A 15839-nucleotide genomic window follows, 5' to 3' on the forward strand; every position below is an offset into this window, starting at 1 on the left:
TACCAAGACCACTGGAGAGATTTATGTTTGACAATAATGATCTGGAGCCAGTGGAAATAAACTCGATTATTGCAAATATCTGTGCTCTTATTCAAGAGTGTTTGAGTTGATCGTATCTTTATCTGACTAAACCCTTTGCTGAGTCATTCTTTCTTCCATGGAATGTTATTTTTAGTAATGGATCATTACCTTCTCTCCTTATCCAGTGTTATATCTTCCTGGTACTCATAAGGGCAAATGTCAACCATTCTTCTGAGGCAATATTCTGAAAATCGGAAGCTGAAGTTGGTTTATATTAGATACAATTGAAATTATGGTGAAAAGGATACAGTAATCTGTGTAGGCAAGACTGCTGCAGGGAGAAAGAAGTTCCTGTTTTTATCATTTTGTATTATTTACTGAATGCACCTGATTTTTAGTCAGACTCAGAGATATTCATCTCCTGGCTCATTTGTTAATTTCTTCAATTTGTAATGATCCTTTATATAGTCTGTGGTGTAAATATAATGAGATTCAAAATAATGAATTCATTATTCCTTTTCCTTTAATTTTGCTAGCTGATTTAGAGAGTATTTATATATTTATTTTTAATTTGAAAGCTAAGGTTTCAGATTTTGTGGTGGAACATTAAAAGAGGGTAAGCAATCTGGGTATGATGGCTCACACCTTTAATCCTAGCTTTGGAGAGGCTAAAGCAGGAAGATCATAAGTTTGAGCCCACCCTGGGTAATCTAATAAGACCCTCTCTCATAATAAAAATGGCTGGGGATGCAGCTCAGTGGTAGAGCACCTCTGGATTCAGTCTCCAGTACTACAAAAGGGAGATGAGGTGTGTAAAGAGTGCAGGACAAAGCAAAGGAACGCACTAGAGGAATGTTTCCTCCCATAGCCAAGGAGGCTAGGCAATTAGAGCCCCACATCAGTTAATGAATGGCCACAGGCCAGCACTAGCATCCCTGGGGTTAAATAGCTTATTGAAGACCTTACCTTATTTCCTATACCTTCTTTTTTTTCATTTCATAAAATATCATTTTAATTCTTGTCCTTAAAACTATAAAGATTATACATGATTTGAAAATGAAACTGTACCAAACAATGGCAAAAGAATCTTCCATTCATTCCTTTCCTTTTGTCTGGTCACTCAAAAAAATAATGCTATCAGCTATGATTGTTGTTGCTTGCCGCCTCACACTGTTCTTATCCATGTATTCACCATAGTCTATTTTCCCTTCCACGAAAACTCGACACCCCTTTTTCACATATTGACACGCTACATCTCTAAGGCCTGGCCAAAACACTGATATTCGGTGCCATGTCGTCTTTTGACTGACATCACCTATTTGGTATGCTTCATTGTCCCCTGATTGCCACATTTCATTTGTTGCTAGAGAAAATATGGTGACTGGATTTTTTCCTTCCACCAGTCTCATGACAGGGGCCTGACCCACTCTCCCAAGCAACTGTACCCGATTCAGAGATCTTTCAAGAACAAAACTGCTGGCTACATCAGACTCATGTCTTACAAACTGATGAATCACCTGTAATAAAGGTCTTCGAAAAAGCATGGCTCCTGTCTTCTTTTATTACAATCTAATCTTTTGGGCTCTTCCTGACGCACTAGCCAGCACTACCTCCACCACAGAGATCCTATACCTTCTTAATTTCAATCATCTTTGTCTCCACTTCTCCCCAGCCACTTAGCAGACACAGGCAGGGCTATTTCACCAACATGATTTCAAACCCTAAAATAATTATCTCTGATCAGAGCCAACTTCCTGCCTCTTTGCTCCCTTTCTTTCTCCTATCAGCCCAGTTTCACCTTCACAGTGACCTCTGTCCTCCCTCCCACTCCTTCTCCAGGCTTCAATCCATTCCTCTCATCACTTTCATCTCCAGTCTGGACCATGTGGCCAACGCCATGACTCAAGCTCTCACTCTCTATTTAATCTACCCTGTCTTCATCCTTTCCAATCCATAGTTAATTTGCATGCACTACTTCTGCCTAGTAGAATGCCAGTTTTACCATGTTGGCTTGACAACCTAATTTCCTTTGAAGAGCTATCTAAACTATCACTTCATCTAGGAGATATCTTCATTTTACACATCCAGGAGAAGGTGACTGCAGTGGGCTTTTGGTATTTGGAGCTTCCCATCATCCCTTTTACCTTTCTTGCTACCTAAATTTCCTTTCAAGACCTTGAAGGAATTATTGAGAAGCCCTATAATCCTTAACTACACTCATGACTTACTGTCTGTGGAGCCTGTGGCAGAGAGAGGAAGGTCCTAAAAGAGTTGAGTTTCAGTCCACCTCATAGCAGCATCTGCCTATCTGCCCCTAGAAATGCTTTGGATCTGTCTCTGCCCTTTTTTTCTATAAGGATTCAACAGTCTCCCAATGTTTCTTTTGCTTAAATTAATCAGATGATGTTTCTATTGTTTGCAAACAAAGAGGTTATCTGGTGCCTAAAACAGGAAGTGTGATTTTATGTAAACAAGTCTGTCTTCCCTGACAGGCTGACACATTGTCATTATCACCTTACTAATCACTATCAGAGGTCACCCAATCCTCCAACTGCCTAGAAAGAGGGACAGCAATGGCTAAATTAAAAAAAAAAAAAAAGACAATAGAGATATGCGTCATTTCAATTATACAGGGGGCCAGAAGGTCAGTGCCTCAGAGAGGGCAAAGATAAAAACCCTCTGAGCTTGACACTGTTTATTGGGTTCATAGGGAGTATCAGATGACTCAGAGGGCAGTGATAATCCTAAATTCACGAGACCTTAGGTCAGTGAAAAGCTTAAATTGATTAGGAGATGAGATGAGCAAAACGTTCTTACAACAGTATGTGGGATGAGTTAAGCTGATAAGGAATATGTCCTTCCCCAGGTGAAATTATTTTTCCCCAAAATTATGTAGAATGGCTCCCAACAAAGCACCATACCTGTGGGCTGGGGATTTAGCTCAGTGGTTCCAGCGCCTGCCTCACTAAGCGCAAGGTCCCAAGTTCGATCCCGGTACCCATAAACAAATAAAAATCACAATACCCGGAACTATGTCTAACGCATTGTAAGTGTCCAATATAAAATTTATTAAGTGAATAAATAAGTAATAAATGACAAGAGAACAAGTTGTCCCCAGCACTCCCTTTTCTCATTAAGTCTGAAACAAGCAAGTGTGTCCAGATTTGCTTCTAGAGATTAACCACTTAACAGTTTACCCCAGGTACCACTCAGGCAGCGCATATTTGTATTTAAATAATTGGACTGGTAAGTGGTTAGTGAACAAGAAAATTCTTCCTGAATTCCACCATGACAGTAGTATGAATGAAGGAATATACTTCATTAGGAAAATTCACCATTGAAGTTTTAGCAAGAGAAGTCACAGATTCCAATGCTCCCTTCATCCTATAGAAAGTTGAACTGCATCCAGGGCTTGCTGGACACATAGAAAGTCTACCTGCTATCCTGCCTATTTAGAGCATAATCATGAAAGAGAAGCTTTGTCAGGGTTGGGCTATTGGGCATCTAGTTGTCTGACAAAGCCAGACGTCTAGCACTTGGAGATTTGGGGAGCTCATGGGAAATTAAAGTCCCTTCTGCATTTAGATGGCAGCTCCTGATCTAATGGGAGGCTGAGTTTGGTGTGTCCCTTCCCATAGAGAGCAGAGGAAGATTTTTTTCCCATAAATTCCAGAGTGAGAATCTCAATTGGTGTCCTGAAGATGTCATAACAAAATATCTGACTCAACAGAAATCATTTATTTTCTCATAGTTCTGAAGGCCAAAAGTCCAAGATCAAGGTGTTGGAAGGCTTGTACATGGCCACCCTCTTGCTATGTCCTCACAGGGTCTTTCTCTTCTTAAAAGGATACCAGTAATATTAGATTAGGGGCCCATCCTAATGGCCTCGCTTTTTAATGTAATCTCTAGATCTAGAATGTCCCTCAAAACTCTCATGCTCAGAGGTGGAGCTATTGGAAACTGATTGGATCATGCAGGCACTATATTCCTCAGTGGATTTATTGTCTGATGAGTTCAGCAGCTGAGTGTGCTGGTAGGAGGTGAGGCCTGGTTAAAGGTGGGTCACTAGGGGCATAACTTGGAGGGTTTTATCTCCCTCCCCCACTCCTCCCATCACTCTCTGTGTCCTGGTTGCCATATTGAGAGCAGCTTTCCTCCATCAGACCTGTTCATCATGTTGTTTTGCCTTGGAACCAGCCAACCAGGGACTATAACCATGAAACAAAATAAACCTCTCCACTTTTAAATTGTGGGTGTCAGATACTGTGTCTCAATAATGAAGAAAGTGACTAAGGCAAGGATAAGAGTGAAGACAAGTGTTTATTCAGGCCAGATTACACTGTTGAGAAGGACAGTGGGCCCTCTCTAAGCCGTCTTGCATGGGAATTGTCTGTTTAAAGACTTTATCTCCAAATACAGTTATATTCTAAGATACTGAGGATTGGGACTTCAACATAATGGATTTGGGGGGAGCACAATTCAGGCCATAACAGCATCTAAGCAAGACACAGTAATGATAATGAGGCAGTCAGAAAACATTAAGAACTTTCCACAAATTATATCAGTGACAAACATTGAATTATAAACTCATCTCATTGGAGCATTTTCTGTGTTTCCTGCCATCATTATTTTTTAAATTATTTTAATTTTATTGGTACAATTTAGATATATATGTAATGATCACATTCATCATAAGGGAATTTTTACCTGTACATGATGTATCTTGAGTCCCCTTTTCTTTCCCATTCTCCTCCCCTTCTTTCAACCCCTCTTTCCCTCCCTCTTTACAAAAGCCCCATTTCCATTTTTTCCTTCCTCATTTTTTCCTTTTTCCTTCCTTTCTTCCCTCCTCCCCCCTCCCTAGTTCCCCTTTTCTTTGAACAATTTTTCCCTATTTCACATTATCTATTATACATTTTGGTCCCTATATACACTTTCAATTTCTTATACCAGAGAGACAATGCAATATTTACATGTGTGTGTCTGACTTATTTCACTTAAGAGTATAGCTTCAAGGTGCATTCATTTAGCTATAAACGTCTCCCATTTATCCTTCTTTATGGCTGAATAGTACTCCACTGTACAGAAAAACCACATCTTTTTCATCCATTCATCGGTTGATGGGCATTTGGATTATTTCCAAGATTTAACTATTACAAACTGTGTTGCTATAAACATGGGTGTACATACATCACTGTGGTATGATGCTTTTTTTTCTCTTCGGGAAGATATCCAGAAGAAGAATAGGTGGGTCAAATGGGACCTCTAATTCTAGTTTTTTGAGGAATCTCCACACTGATTTCCACAGTGGTTGCACCAGTCTACACTCCCACCAACTGTGGAGAAGAGTTCCTTTTTCCCCACAGCCCCACCAGCATTTGTTGTTGGTTGATTTCTTGATATTAGTCATAATCAAAATAAATCCACACCAAGGCATGTAATAGTCAAGATTCCAGAAATTCAGCATAAGAGCAGAATATTAAAAGCTGTTAAAGAAAAGGAACAAATCATCTATAAAGGAAAGCCCATCAGAATCACAACAGACTTCTCAACACAAACTTACAGCAAGGAGAGCCTGGAGTGAAATATTTCAACCCCTAAAAGAAAACAACCTCCAACTCAGATTGATGTACCCCGCAGAACTATCTTTCAAAATCAATGGAGAAATAAACTACTTCCATGACAAAGAATAACTGAGGAAATTCAGGACCAACAAACCATCTTGCTGCCATTTTGAACAGACATCTGGTACAATTATTCCCCTCTTTCATTCCTGAGATTCATTCCCTGGACACTTTCCTCAAGTAAGGGTCAAGCTCCTCTCTGAGCAGAACAGGCATCCAGTGGCTGACTATTCAGAGAATTCTAGACTCAGGAAGGGCCTTTCTGTCAAGTCCAAAATGATCTCAAAATATTTCCTAACTGCTTCTCCAAATTTGGACATCGTCAAACTATATGTAATAAATTAAAGAATCATCAAGATGTCTTTATCTGATGATTGAGTTTACTTAACAGTAAAAAAAAATTGTAATTCAATGTATTTGGGAAGCCAAGGAAAAAAAGAACTATGTATAAAAAGTAAAGCTATGGACAGGAATTTGCAATGGTCAATTGCAATGGTATTTCTGATATGTATATTCGCAGAAAGTCAAACTTTCAAAATTCTCACACTTCTGAAAGCATGATAATGGGAGCAATTGCTACTCCACACACAGATTAGGTTTTTCCTATTAGTTTCCCATTTTAATCATGAGTACAGATAACATATAACTCAAAGCAGAGATTAGATGCTAAAATTTCTGGTGTTTCTAAATTGACTGAATAACTTGAAGCATTGAAAATAATTTTAAATTGGCTTTTAAATTAATTTTTTTAACTTACAAAAGCAAGCTGACAACTCAACCTGTCAGAAAGAAGAAAAATAAGAACCATTTAAAGTTCTTTGTGGTCTTGTTAAGGAGGCATCAAATCCCAAATGCCTTTCCTTTGAAATGACTTTAGGCACTGTTTTAATCAGAGATTTTACTGAGTGTTATATTCAACTTCAAGAGACACTGTGATATCTTGAAAGGCAGTGTGTGTGTGTGTGTGTGTGTGTGTGTGTGTGTCTGTGTGTGTGTGTTGAGGGAAAGAGCTGTAAGTCTGACTTTTCTTCCAACCAGCTTTCCCCATTGATAAACTCGTAACAATGTCTTAAAATTTGTGAAATGTTATGTAAGTGCTTAAGAAATATTATTGTAGCAGGAAAAATTCAATGTCTTTATATTTCCTTAAATACTATAAAATTGATTCTGCCTCCCCACCCTAGAAGACCAGTTATTATTGGCAGGCTGTGTATCTTCACCAAAGTCTGAGGAAGTTTGTAAGGTTGGTGAGAAGTCCTAGGCAGAGAAAAAAAATTTTTTTGCAGTTCTGGGAATTGAACTCAGGACCTTATGCTTGTGAGGCAGGTACAGTACCACTGAGCTAAATCCCCAGCCCACAGAGGAAATCTTTAAAGAATGCTTCCTCTACTGCTAGGTGCACACCTTTCATCTTGGAGAAACCTGTGCTCCTGACCTTTTGGAACTGTATGGCATTAAAATTTATCAACCATGCTCTAATAAGGGAGACATTAACCACCAGGACTGAGAACATGATGCCTAAGATCTTGCCTCTAGAGTACAGCAGGTATAAGTCACTTTTCCATCTCTGAGAGGAAATTTCCAACACCTGTGGCTAAAAGGAGAGGTTTATTTTGGCTCATGGTTTCAGTGGGTTTAGTCCATAGTAAGCTGGCTGCAAGGCAAAAATGGCATGGTGGAACAGCATGGAGGAGGAAAGCTGTTCAAACCATGGCAGTCAGGAAGCAGAGAGAGAGAAGCAGAGAATACACCCTTCCAGGTCACACTCCCAGTGACTGGCCCCTTCCAACCAGGCCCCATCTCCTAACATTACCTTCCACTATGAACTCCTTACTGGATTAATACATTGATGAGTATAGTGCCCCCACAATCCAATCACTCCCAAAAGCCTAACCTCTAAACACGAGTCTTTTGGGGGACATTTTGGATCTAAACCATAGCACTGCGTTTTGCTTGCAGAACCCTGGGAGGCTGGGAACATCTCTCTCCTTTTCACCTTAGAAGTATTTCTTTGTCTTCCACTCCCCAGACCTTTCACAAAACAGAAGTTACTTTTTAAAGGCAGCTTCTGCCTTCTGCCCTCCAAATGCTCCTGAGGTAGAGAGTAATACCAAATGATCTTTCTGAAATGCGGATCTTAAAAAAACACACACACACAAAATTCTGATAATGCTAATGAAATATCAGCACATTTAAAAAAATAGAACAAATAATAGTTTATTTTCTTTATTTTTTTACACACAGTGAAAGAGCAAGTAAAGAAAAATTTCACAGATGAAAGAGATGAGCTATTTAAGATGGGCATGAAGATTCTCCAGGAGTCTAAAAGCCAAAAACAAAAAGCAGAGTAAATCTTGATTTAGTTTCTTTAGCCAAATTTTGTTTCCAGGTTAAGAAAAAAAATTCAAAGTTGGGCATGATGGTGCACACCTATAATCCCAGCACTTAGGATGCTGAGACAGGAGGATCACAGAAAGTTTGAGACCAGCCTGGGATTACATAGTAAGTTCAAGGCCCACCTGAACTGCATAGGAAGACCCTGTCTGAAAATTTTTTTAAAAGATCTAATTTGTCACTAAAAGCTCATTAGGATAGCAAATAAACTTATTTGCATATACGTTTTTGTTTTTAACAAGATCAATGGGTGTTTAAATTATCATCCTAAACAAATAAGAGAATTACGTGTGAGATTGGGGTTCTTTTATATTAAGTGAAATGCAGAATTAAGGCACTGATCTAAGCTTGGATTTCTGTTTTCTATGTCTTTTTGTTCCACTAGAGTCCATGTTGGAACCCAGGACTCTAATGCTTACCTCTCTGACTGAAATCTTTCTTGTGCAGTCTATTCTACTCCAGCCTTTGCCCAAGAGCAGATTATTTTAGTATCAGTATGTATAGGCTAGGCTCTATATGAAATTGAGTCTCCTGATTATTCTGAGTTAGAAGCAATGGCAAATGTGTGTGTGTATTTTTTTATACTTGAGTATTATTTGAGTCAAGGTCACGGATAGCAGTTAATGCTTTCTGGTATTGCCACTACCAAAAAGGGAAGTTCTAAAAGCAAAAATAAATCCCCAAAGTACTTTTTGTCTCTGACACATGGTTTGACCTTGTGAAACTCTCCATCACTACTTGTTACCCAGAGCAGATCCAGGTGACTTTTGATTTGGACTCAAAATATACAGTGTAAGGTACTCCTGCAACACCTATATTCTTAATCACCAAATTTTCACACCATTTACCACCTAATTTCAGAACAATTACTATATGCTATAAAACTTTAGAATCAGTATAATAGTTCCAATAGTAATAGCTAAATTTATTGAGTGCTTAATCTGCACCGGGCACTCTGCCAAGCACATCACAGGGATTATCTCATTTAATCTTCACAGAAACCCTATCAAATAAGTGCTACTATTATCCCCATTTTATAGCTGAAGGAGGCACAGAGAGGTTAAATAACTTGACTGAAATTTTCTAACTAATAAGTGGTGGAGCCAGGGTTTGAACCCAGGCAGCCAGCCTCTAGAGGCCTAGCCATTAATGGTTTGCTCATTTTTTCATTTTCCAAACAGTATGTTTGGTGAAGAATAGGTCCTGTTTCAGAAAATTATTTTGGAGTATGAGTATATCATCATTCTCATGATATAAACTTCTTAGATGTAACATTGCAATTTTGATTATTCTTATATTTTCAGAATTTTATGAAACAAGCACTTTTAAATAATGGGACTGGGCATAGGAGAGTTCCCTATTTTAAGATGTGTCTCAGTTTTGAAATTCACTAGGTATACAAGCTTACAGCATGGTACACCCTCTATATTTTTCCTTTTTAGTGGGCTCATTATTTGTTAGGTATTTTGAAGTAATAATCTTAGACTGCTCCAGAGATGAAAGAAATATACTAACCCAGAGATGTGACGGACTCCAGCTAAACTTTAGTGACACCTGTGTCCAACTTCTAAGAGAGAAGACTCATGAAGGAAGGAGCAGGAAAATTTACTTTTGTAAATCAACCTTCTGACTTTATATTCTTGAAACAGAGCCTACATGCTTTTTGCCAAAACAACTGATATGGGAAATTTGAAAGCTATGGAGAAGATGGCTGACGCTTTGCTATTTGGAAATTTTGGCCTGCAAAACATAACAGCAGCTATCCAATTATATGAGTTCTTGGCTAAGGAAGGATCATATAAAGCCCAAAACGTGAGTTGTGAAAGAAAATAAAAGCTTTAATAGCTACATCTTCAAATAACTACAGACAAATAATATATAAAAAAGAGTTGAACGATAGTATTCACACCCTACTGCATGAACCCAAACCTAGGGAGGTTACCGTAATGAATGGATATTGTGGTGTCAGAGCAGGGACACAGCATGAGCCCAGAGTGAATTGTTCTAGCTCTATAGGCGACTTTCAGCAACAGAACGGAACTGCTCTCTAATCCACCTGCCTATCTTTCATATCCACATGTGTGTTGAGATCATTTAATACCTTTGAACCCCTAACATAGTTAAATTTGTATAGAATGTATTCACCTATAAGAAGATATACGAAACTAATCTATTATCTTAGGGTGTCAGGTTTGTCTGATTTTTACACTTCAAATATCTAAATATATTCCCCTGTTTCAATAAATGTATTTCATTTTATTCCACAAATAACATAACCATTTCATAGAAAATCTGGAAAACAGAAAAAAAGCCCTTCACAAGCCAGTCATTCTAACTCAGCTTCTGTGAGGTCTGCTTTGTATTTTTACTTGGCTTCCTTCTCTGTATGTCTCTCTTTATATCATCCTAATTACAATTCAAGTGCATATATCATTTTGTTTCTGGCTACTTTTGCTGAATGCTGTAGCAAAAGCATGTTTGATTGCTATTATAGTCTTTTTATGAAAAAAATTATTACAAAAGAAATTCATGGCCTTTAACCAAAAAAAATCTGAGAATTTGGAAAGGGTAAAAAGGAAAGTAATCTGAAAGTTTTCTACACAGAAATCTTTTTTGTTACCTTCCAATAAAATGCAAAAACTTCGCTTTGGAATCAGACAGAACTAAGTTTGAATACACTGTGTCATTCTTATTGGATGAGCTCCTTAACAAAACATTTTCCCCTTGTTTTGTATGAGAATTTGATCTTTGGATCACTCTCTAGCTCTGTTCCCAGGAAATCTGATAGGAAAAAAATGCTAACTATGTTTTTAGCTAGCATTGCTTGTGATAAAAATGGCTGCTGATTAGCAAATTGCCTTTGTAATGAATTATAAACACGGGAGTGATAGTACTTCCTATGGGGACACTGTGTGCTATACCTGTGGAATTGTTCATGGGGAATGAAGCTTTTACAAAATCGTGGCTTTCACATCTCCTTGCATCTGAGTCACCTGCTGACGGCTCCAAGACAGTGGCTCCTGGAGGATTGTGTGACCTTCTCTAAGAACTCCCGCAGAAAGGAAGGCTGATGCTGCCCTGCTGGACTGTGGTTTTTGTGTTCAATCCAGCTGAATAGACAACAGGCAAATGCAATCTATGGGGGTCCTGTGAATCTGTATGTTGAGCTGAACCAGAAGAGGCTCTCTGATCATCATCTGTAAGGTGAAGATAATGGTAAAATATTGGGTACTGTGTCTGGTTCATTGGTATATCTCTAATATTTAGCACAGTGTCTGGGATAAGAAATATAAATTAGAGCATAATTAATGATGAATGACTTAATGAAGTTATTGTGAGGATTAAAATAATGTGTGAGGACATTGTGTTTTATACCTGTAACATGGTAATCACTCACTTAATAAAAGGAGAATGGTGGGAAGGGTGGGTATGGGAAAAGGACACAAAGCTACAGTTAGATGGAAGATATAAATAATATTGTTACCATGCTCCCACTATTAGTCTTCTAGAATTTTTCTTATGAGTTTATAGAATTTTTTATAAAAATGAGATAATATTTATTTGCTACTCCTTAATTTGTTCTTTATTTACTTAACAGTTTTCATAGATATCTTTCCATATAAATACATACAGATCAACATGATCAACTTAAAGATCCATACAGTCTTAATTAATTTATTTTGTTGAATACTGTTTTTACTCCAGAAAATTTTTCTTGCAATAACATGAAATAACTCAATAAGCTGATTTATAAATGTTATTATAAAACATGAGAATTGTTAAACCTGTTCCTGTATTTGGCTAACCAAAGATACAAAGTTCTAAGACAAACTAAATGTTATCATCATTTTAACCACTGAAAAATGATATTACCTAATTCCTTTTCAAACTAGTGATTGTGTATTTTATTTTTCAGTTGGTATATAAATTAATTAAGTCAATATCCACTACACCTCAGTTAAGGCATGTATAAAGTGCTGTAGGCATAGAAGACAGTCTGACTAGTTCTGCCTAGAGCAAGTAAAGAACACTTGAAAGAAACAATGGCATTTGTATTCAGTCTAGAATATTGGATAAAGGCAATACCAAAGATGTTACTTGTCTATATCTAAATAAAGCATTTTCTACAAAGTCAAAATATTAGTCTGAGAAGAGAAATTCTAAATTAATACAAAGAGTACATAAAACACATGGATTTAGAGTTGAATTCAAAGTTTAGCTCTACTTTATGTGGTTATGATTCATATCTAGATGTCCCCTCAAAGCCTCATGTGACCATCAGTGGGGTTTTTCAGAGGTGGCTGGATCTAGGGTATGTGATGCTGGGATTAAGAATGTGATGCTGCAATTAAGGGTTCTCCATTCTGTGTATGTATGCTACCCACCCAAAAGGTGGTTAGCCTGGATGGAATATAAGGGAGAGAAAGAAGGCTTGCTGCTTCTGCTGCTTCACTGCTTGCAGAAATTTCAAGGCAGTCTAATGTTGAGGCTGTGGCATGGCTACTGTTGAGGTCCTTTAGCCAGATTTATGTGGAGAATCAAGCAAAATGACCAACAGAATGATTGAAGATGTTTTGAGTTTGGCCAGAAAAGAATCTCTGGTAAAGCTGAGGACTGCAAACATGGAGAAGAGGAGAACTTGGTTGCTGAGAAGGAACAAGACAATAGAAAAGATGGCCTGAGGAAATCACAAGAAGAAGCAGGACTCCAGCCTTTGCAGCCTCAAAATTGTGAAGGCAAAAGGCTTCTCTCTGAGAAGAAAGCCCCAAAGAAACATAGAATAGAGGCAGTGTTTCCTCAGGATTTGGTTACTAGTGCTCAGCAATCCAGGCACTTGACCCCCTACAGCCAAGAGAGAAGAAATCCTGGCTGCTGCTCCAGTCAGTGCCAGACCTTGGCATCATCCATGTGGTGCTGGTTTTAGGTGCATGCAGAATACAAACTGTGGAGTCAGGGAGGTTTCCACTCAGATTTCAGAAGAAGGCCTGGGAGGCCAGATCGTGTGCCTCTGGGAGGGCAGTGTGTGAAGCTGTGAGTATGAAGCCAAAGGTGCAGTGGAAAACCCAGAAGGTTGGAGAAACCAGGAACATGGATTGTCTGAGAAAAACTGCATGGAATGAGCAGAGCTAGCGAGAGAGAAGCCATGGGAGCTACCACCACTGGCAGTGCCATAGGGGCGGAGCCACCCAAGCCCTTTGGAGTTCACATCTTGCCACAGATTGCACCAGATGCTGGACATGGAACCATAGGACTTAATGCTTGTACTGCTGGATTTTGGACTTGCTTTGGTCCTCTTCCTTTCTATCCCCCTATTTGTACCTTTTGGAATGGCTGTTCATTTTGTGCCATTATATGTTGAATGTATTCAACTTTCTTTTCATTTGTACAGGGGCTCACAGCTAAGAATTTGCCTTAAACCTCAGAGCAGTCTTTGGATATGGACTTTTCAGCAATGCTTAAATTGTTAGGACATTGGCAACTCTTAGAGATAGGTTAAATGCCTTTTGCAAAAAGAGATGTGCAGGCCAGAGGCAGGCTGTTCTAGCTTGTACCTAGATGTCCCCCCAAAGCCTCATGTAGTGATAGGTGGGACTTTACACAGGTGTCTGGTTATAGGGTGTGTGATTATGGGATTTAATTGTTTGATGCCCTAAGAATGGGTAGCTTGGGTGGAATATAAGGGACGGAAAGATGGCTGCTGCTGTTTCTTTGCTGCTTTACTGCCTTCTGCCCACCATGAATTTTATTTTCTCTGTGATGCTCCTCTGCCATACTACCATGTCTTAGAGTCGGCCAACTATGGACTGAAACCTCTACAAACTGTGAGCCAAAATAAACCTTTCCTCCTTTAACTTTGGGTGTTGGGGTTTTTTGTCTCAGCAATGCAAAAAGTAACTAAGACAGGCATAGAAGAGAGTCTGATTAGTTCTGCTTAGACCAAGTGTTATGGCTTATGTTTAGATGTCCCCTCAAAACTACATGCAAATGAGGTGGGGCTATTTTGGAGGTCGCTGAATCTAGAGTGTATGATGCTGGGATTAAGGGCATGTGATTACTAAACCACTACACATGACTGACTGGGAGTGATTGGTTTGGCACAACCCTAATTCCAGTAGTTTGAGTAAGATAAAAGGGGCAGAAATTTTCTGTCAAACTCTCTTGTTGCTTTCACTGTCTTCTACTGCCATGAACTGTTGGCCCTCTGCCACCCTGCTTTGGAGCCAGCCAATTACAGACTGAAACCTCTATGAACTGTCAAATAAACCTTTCCCCCTTTAACTTTCAGTGTCAGGTATTTTGTCTCAGCAATGAGAGAAAAGTAACTGACACAGAAATTAAAGAACACTGTAAGGAAAAAATGACATGTATTCTGTCTAGAATACTGGATAAATGCAATGCCAAAGATGTTACTTGTCTGTATCTAAATGAAGCATTTCCTACAAAGTCAAAACATTAGTCTCAGAAGAGAAATTCCAAATTAATGCAAATAGTACATAAAACACATGGGTTTAGAGCTGGAGTCAAAGTTTAACTCTGCTTTACGTGGTTAATACCTCTATTTAGTTATTTTAGTTAATGTGGTTATTTGTAGTCAGTTTCATCTAGTTAGCATTACTGTAGTTATCATGGTTACTGGATATCCACAGACAACCCTCTAATCGAATCTTTTGCCATTGGCTTTAAGGAAAATCAGAAGGAAAAATGTAATTGGCTGAGTACTATCCTAATGTCAGAAGGAACAACTCTAATACACTAGCTGTGTATTGCCGCCACCACCTTTTTGGAGAAAAGCAGGCGTTGTTGGGACCGTGTTCTGGGAAATGCCTAGTTACAGGTGTCAGAGTGGGATGGTAAGGAAGAACATTGAGGTTTCCCAAAACAGAAAGTTTGACCATACCAGATCTACAACTCACTAGCTTGTCCATCTTTTGTCCATTATTTCAGCATCCCTGAAGAGGTTGCTTCTTCAAACCTCAGATTCCCCAAAACTAAAAAAGGACTGATAATAATGTCCACAATTTTTCACAAAGTTGCTGTAAGAACTGAATAATATCTTCAAGAGCCCTTACAAAATGCTAAAGAACATTAATGAATACTGTTGTGTAACTACTTTAGTCTCAACAGCTTTGTCAGTCCCTACTGTATATATCAGCTGCAATACAGGCCCTCTGTGACTTGCCCTTTCTGAGTCTCGATTTCTTCATCTGTAAAATGGGGATCTCTGTCTGTATAAGAATTCATTTTACACTGTGGCACTAAGGAGATGGGAGAAATGCAATTTCACTCTATTGTACAAAGGCAAGCAGGATGGAGGAAAGGAAGCATAATTATTTCTTTTCATATACTTTGAATAGTTCACCCAGCAAAAAATCCAAATAAACTGAAGGAAATCCTCATAAGAGCAATAGCATGTAAGGTCAATTGAATTGATTTTCAAAGAATCTGTGCCTTCTAAATAGTGAAAACAATTTTAGCCTTCACAAAAATGGTGGAAATTGAGAAAGGTTCAAATGTTCGTACCCTAGAATATATCCTGTAAGATATTGAATTTCACCGCGCTGGAAGTAGAGAAGCTACAATCTTTTATTCCTTTGTTTCTCACTTAGAGAAATTCAGAATTAGAAAGATTCACTCTTTTCTTGAGATTGACAAACTGTTCTCAATAGGGAATTTGTTACTCTGCCAAACAGGAAAGTAGAATTAAATCTCATTTGCTTCAGATCAAGAAACAGATCATTCACACTGTAATATCCTTAATGTTTAAATTAATTGTTATCTCTAATTGGTAGTATTTTGTGC

The 15839-nt window shown here is 38.5% G+C and overlaps 1 protein-coding gene and 1 pseudogene across 1 annotated transcript in view; one reads left to right on the top strand and one right to left on the bottom strand.

Moving 5' to 3' along the window:
• The window catches only part of Sel1l2 (SEL1L2 adaptor subunit of SYVN1 ubiquitin ligase), a 130146-nt gene that overhangs the window by 62220 nt on the left and 52087 nt on the right, over positions 1–15839 (top strand). Inside the window, 2 exon segments of the mRNA XM_087188648.1 lie at positions 7890–7992; positions 9689–9851. Of these exon segments, the coding sequence (XP_087044774.1) occupies positions 7890–7992; positions 9689–9851 (266 nt within the window).
• LOC101701203 (single-stranded DNA-binding protein, mitochondrial pseudogene) lies at positions 1108–1882 on the bottom strand (annotated as a pseudogene).

Source organism: Heterocephalus glaber, unplaced genomic scaffold (assembly GCF_053883595.1).
Source record: "Heterocephalus glaber isolate CG9 unplaced genomic scaffold, H.glaber_assembly_v1.0 deba00001532, whole genome shotgun sequence".
In the NCBI taxonomy this organism is placed as follows: domain Eukaryota; kingdom Metazoa; phylum Chordata; class Mammalia; order Rodentia; family Bathyergidae; genus Heterocephalus; species Heterocephalus glaber.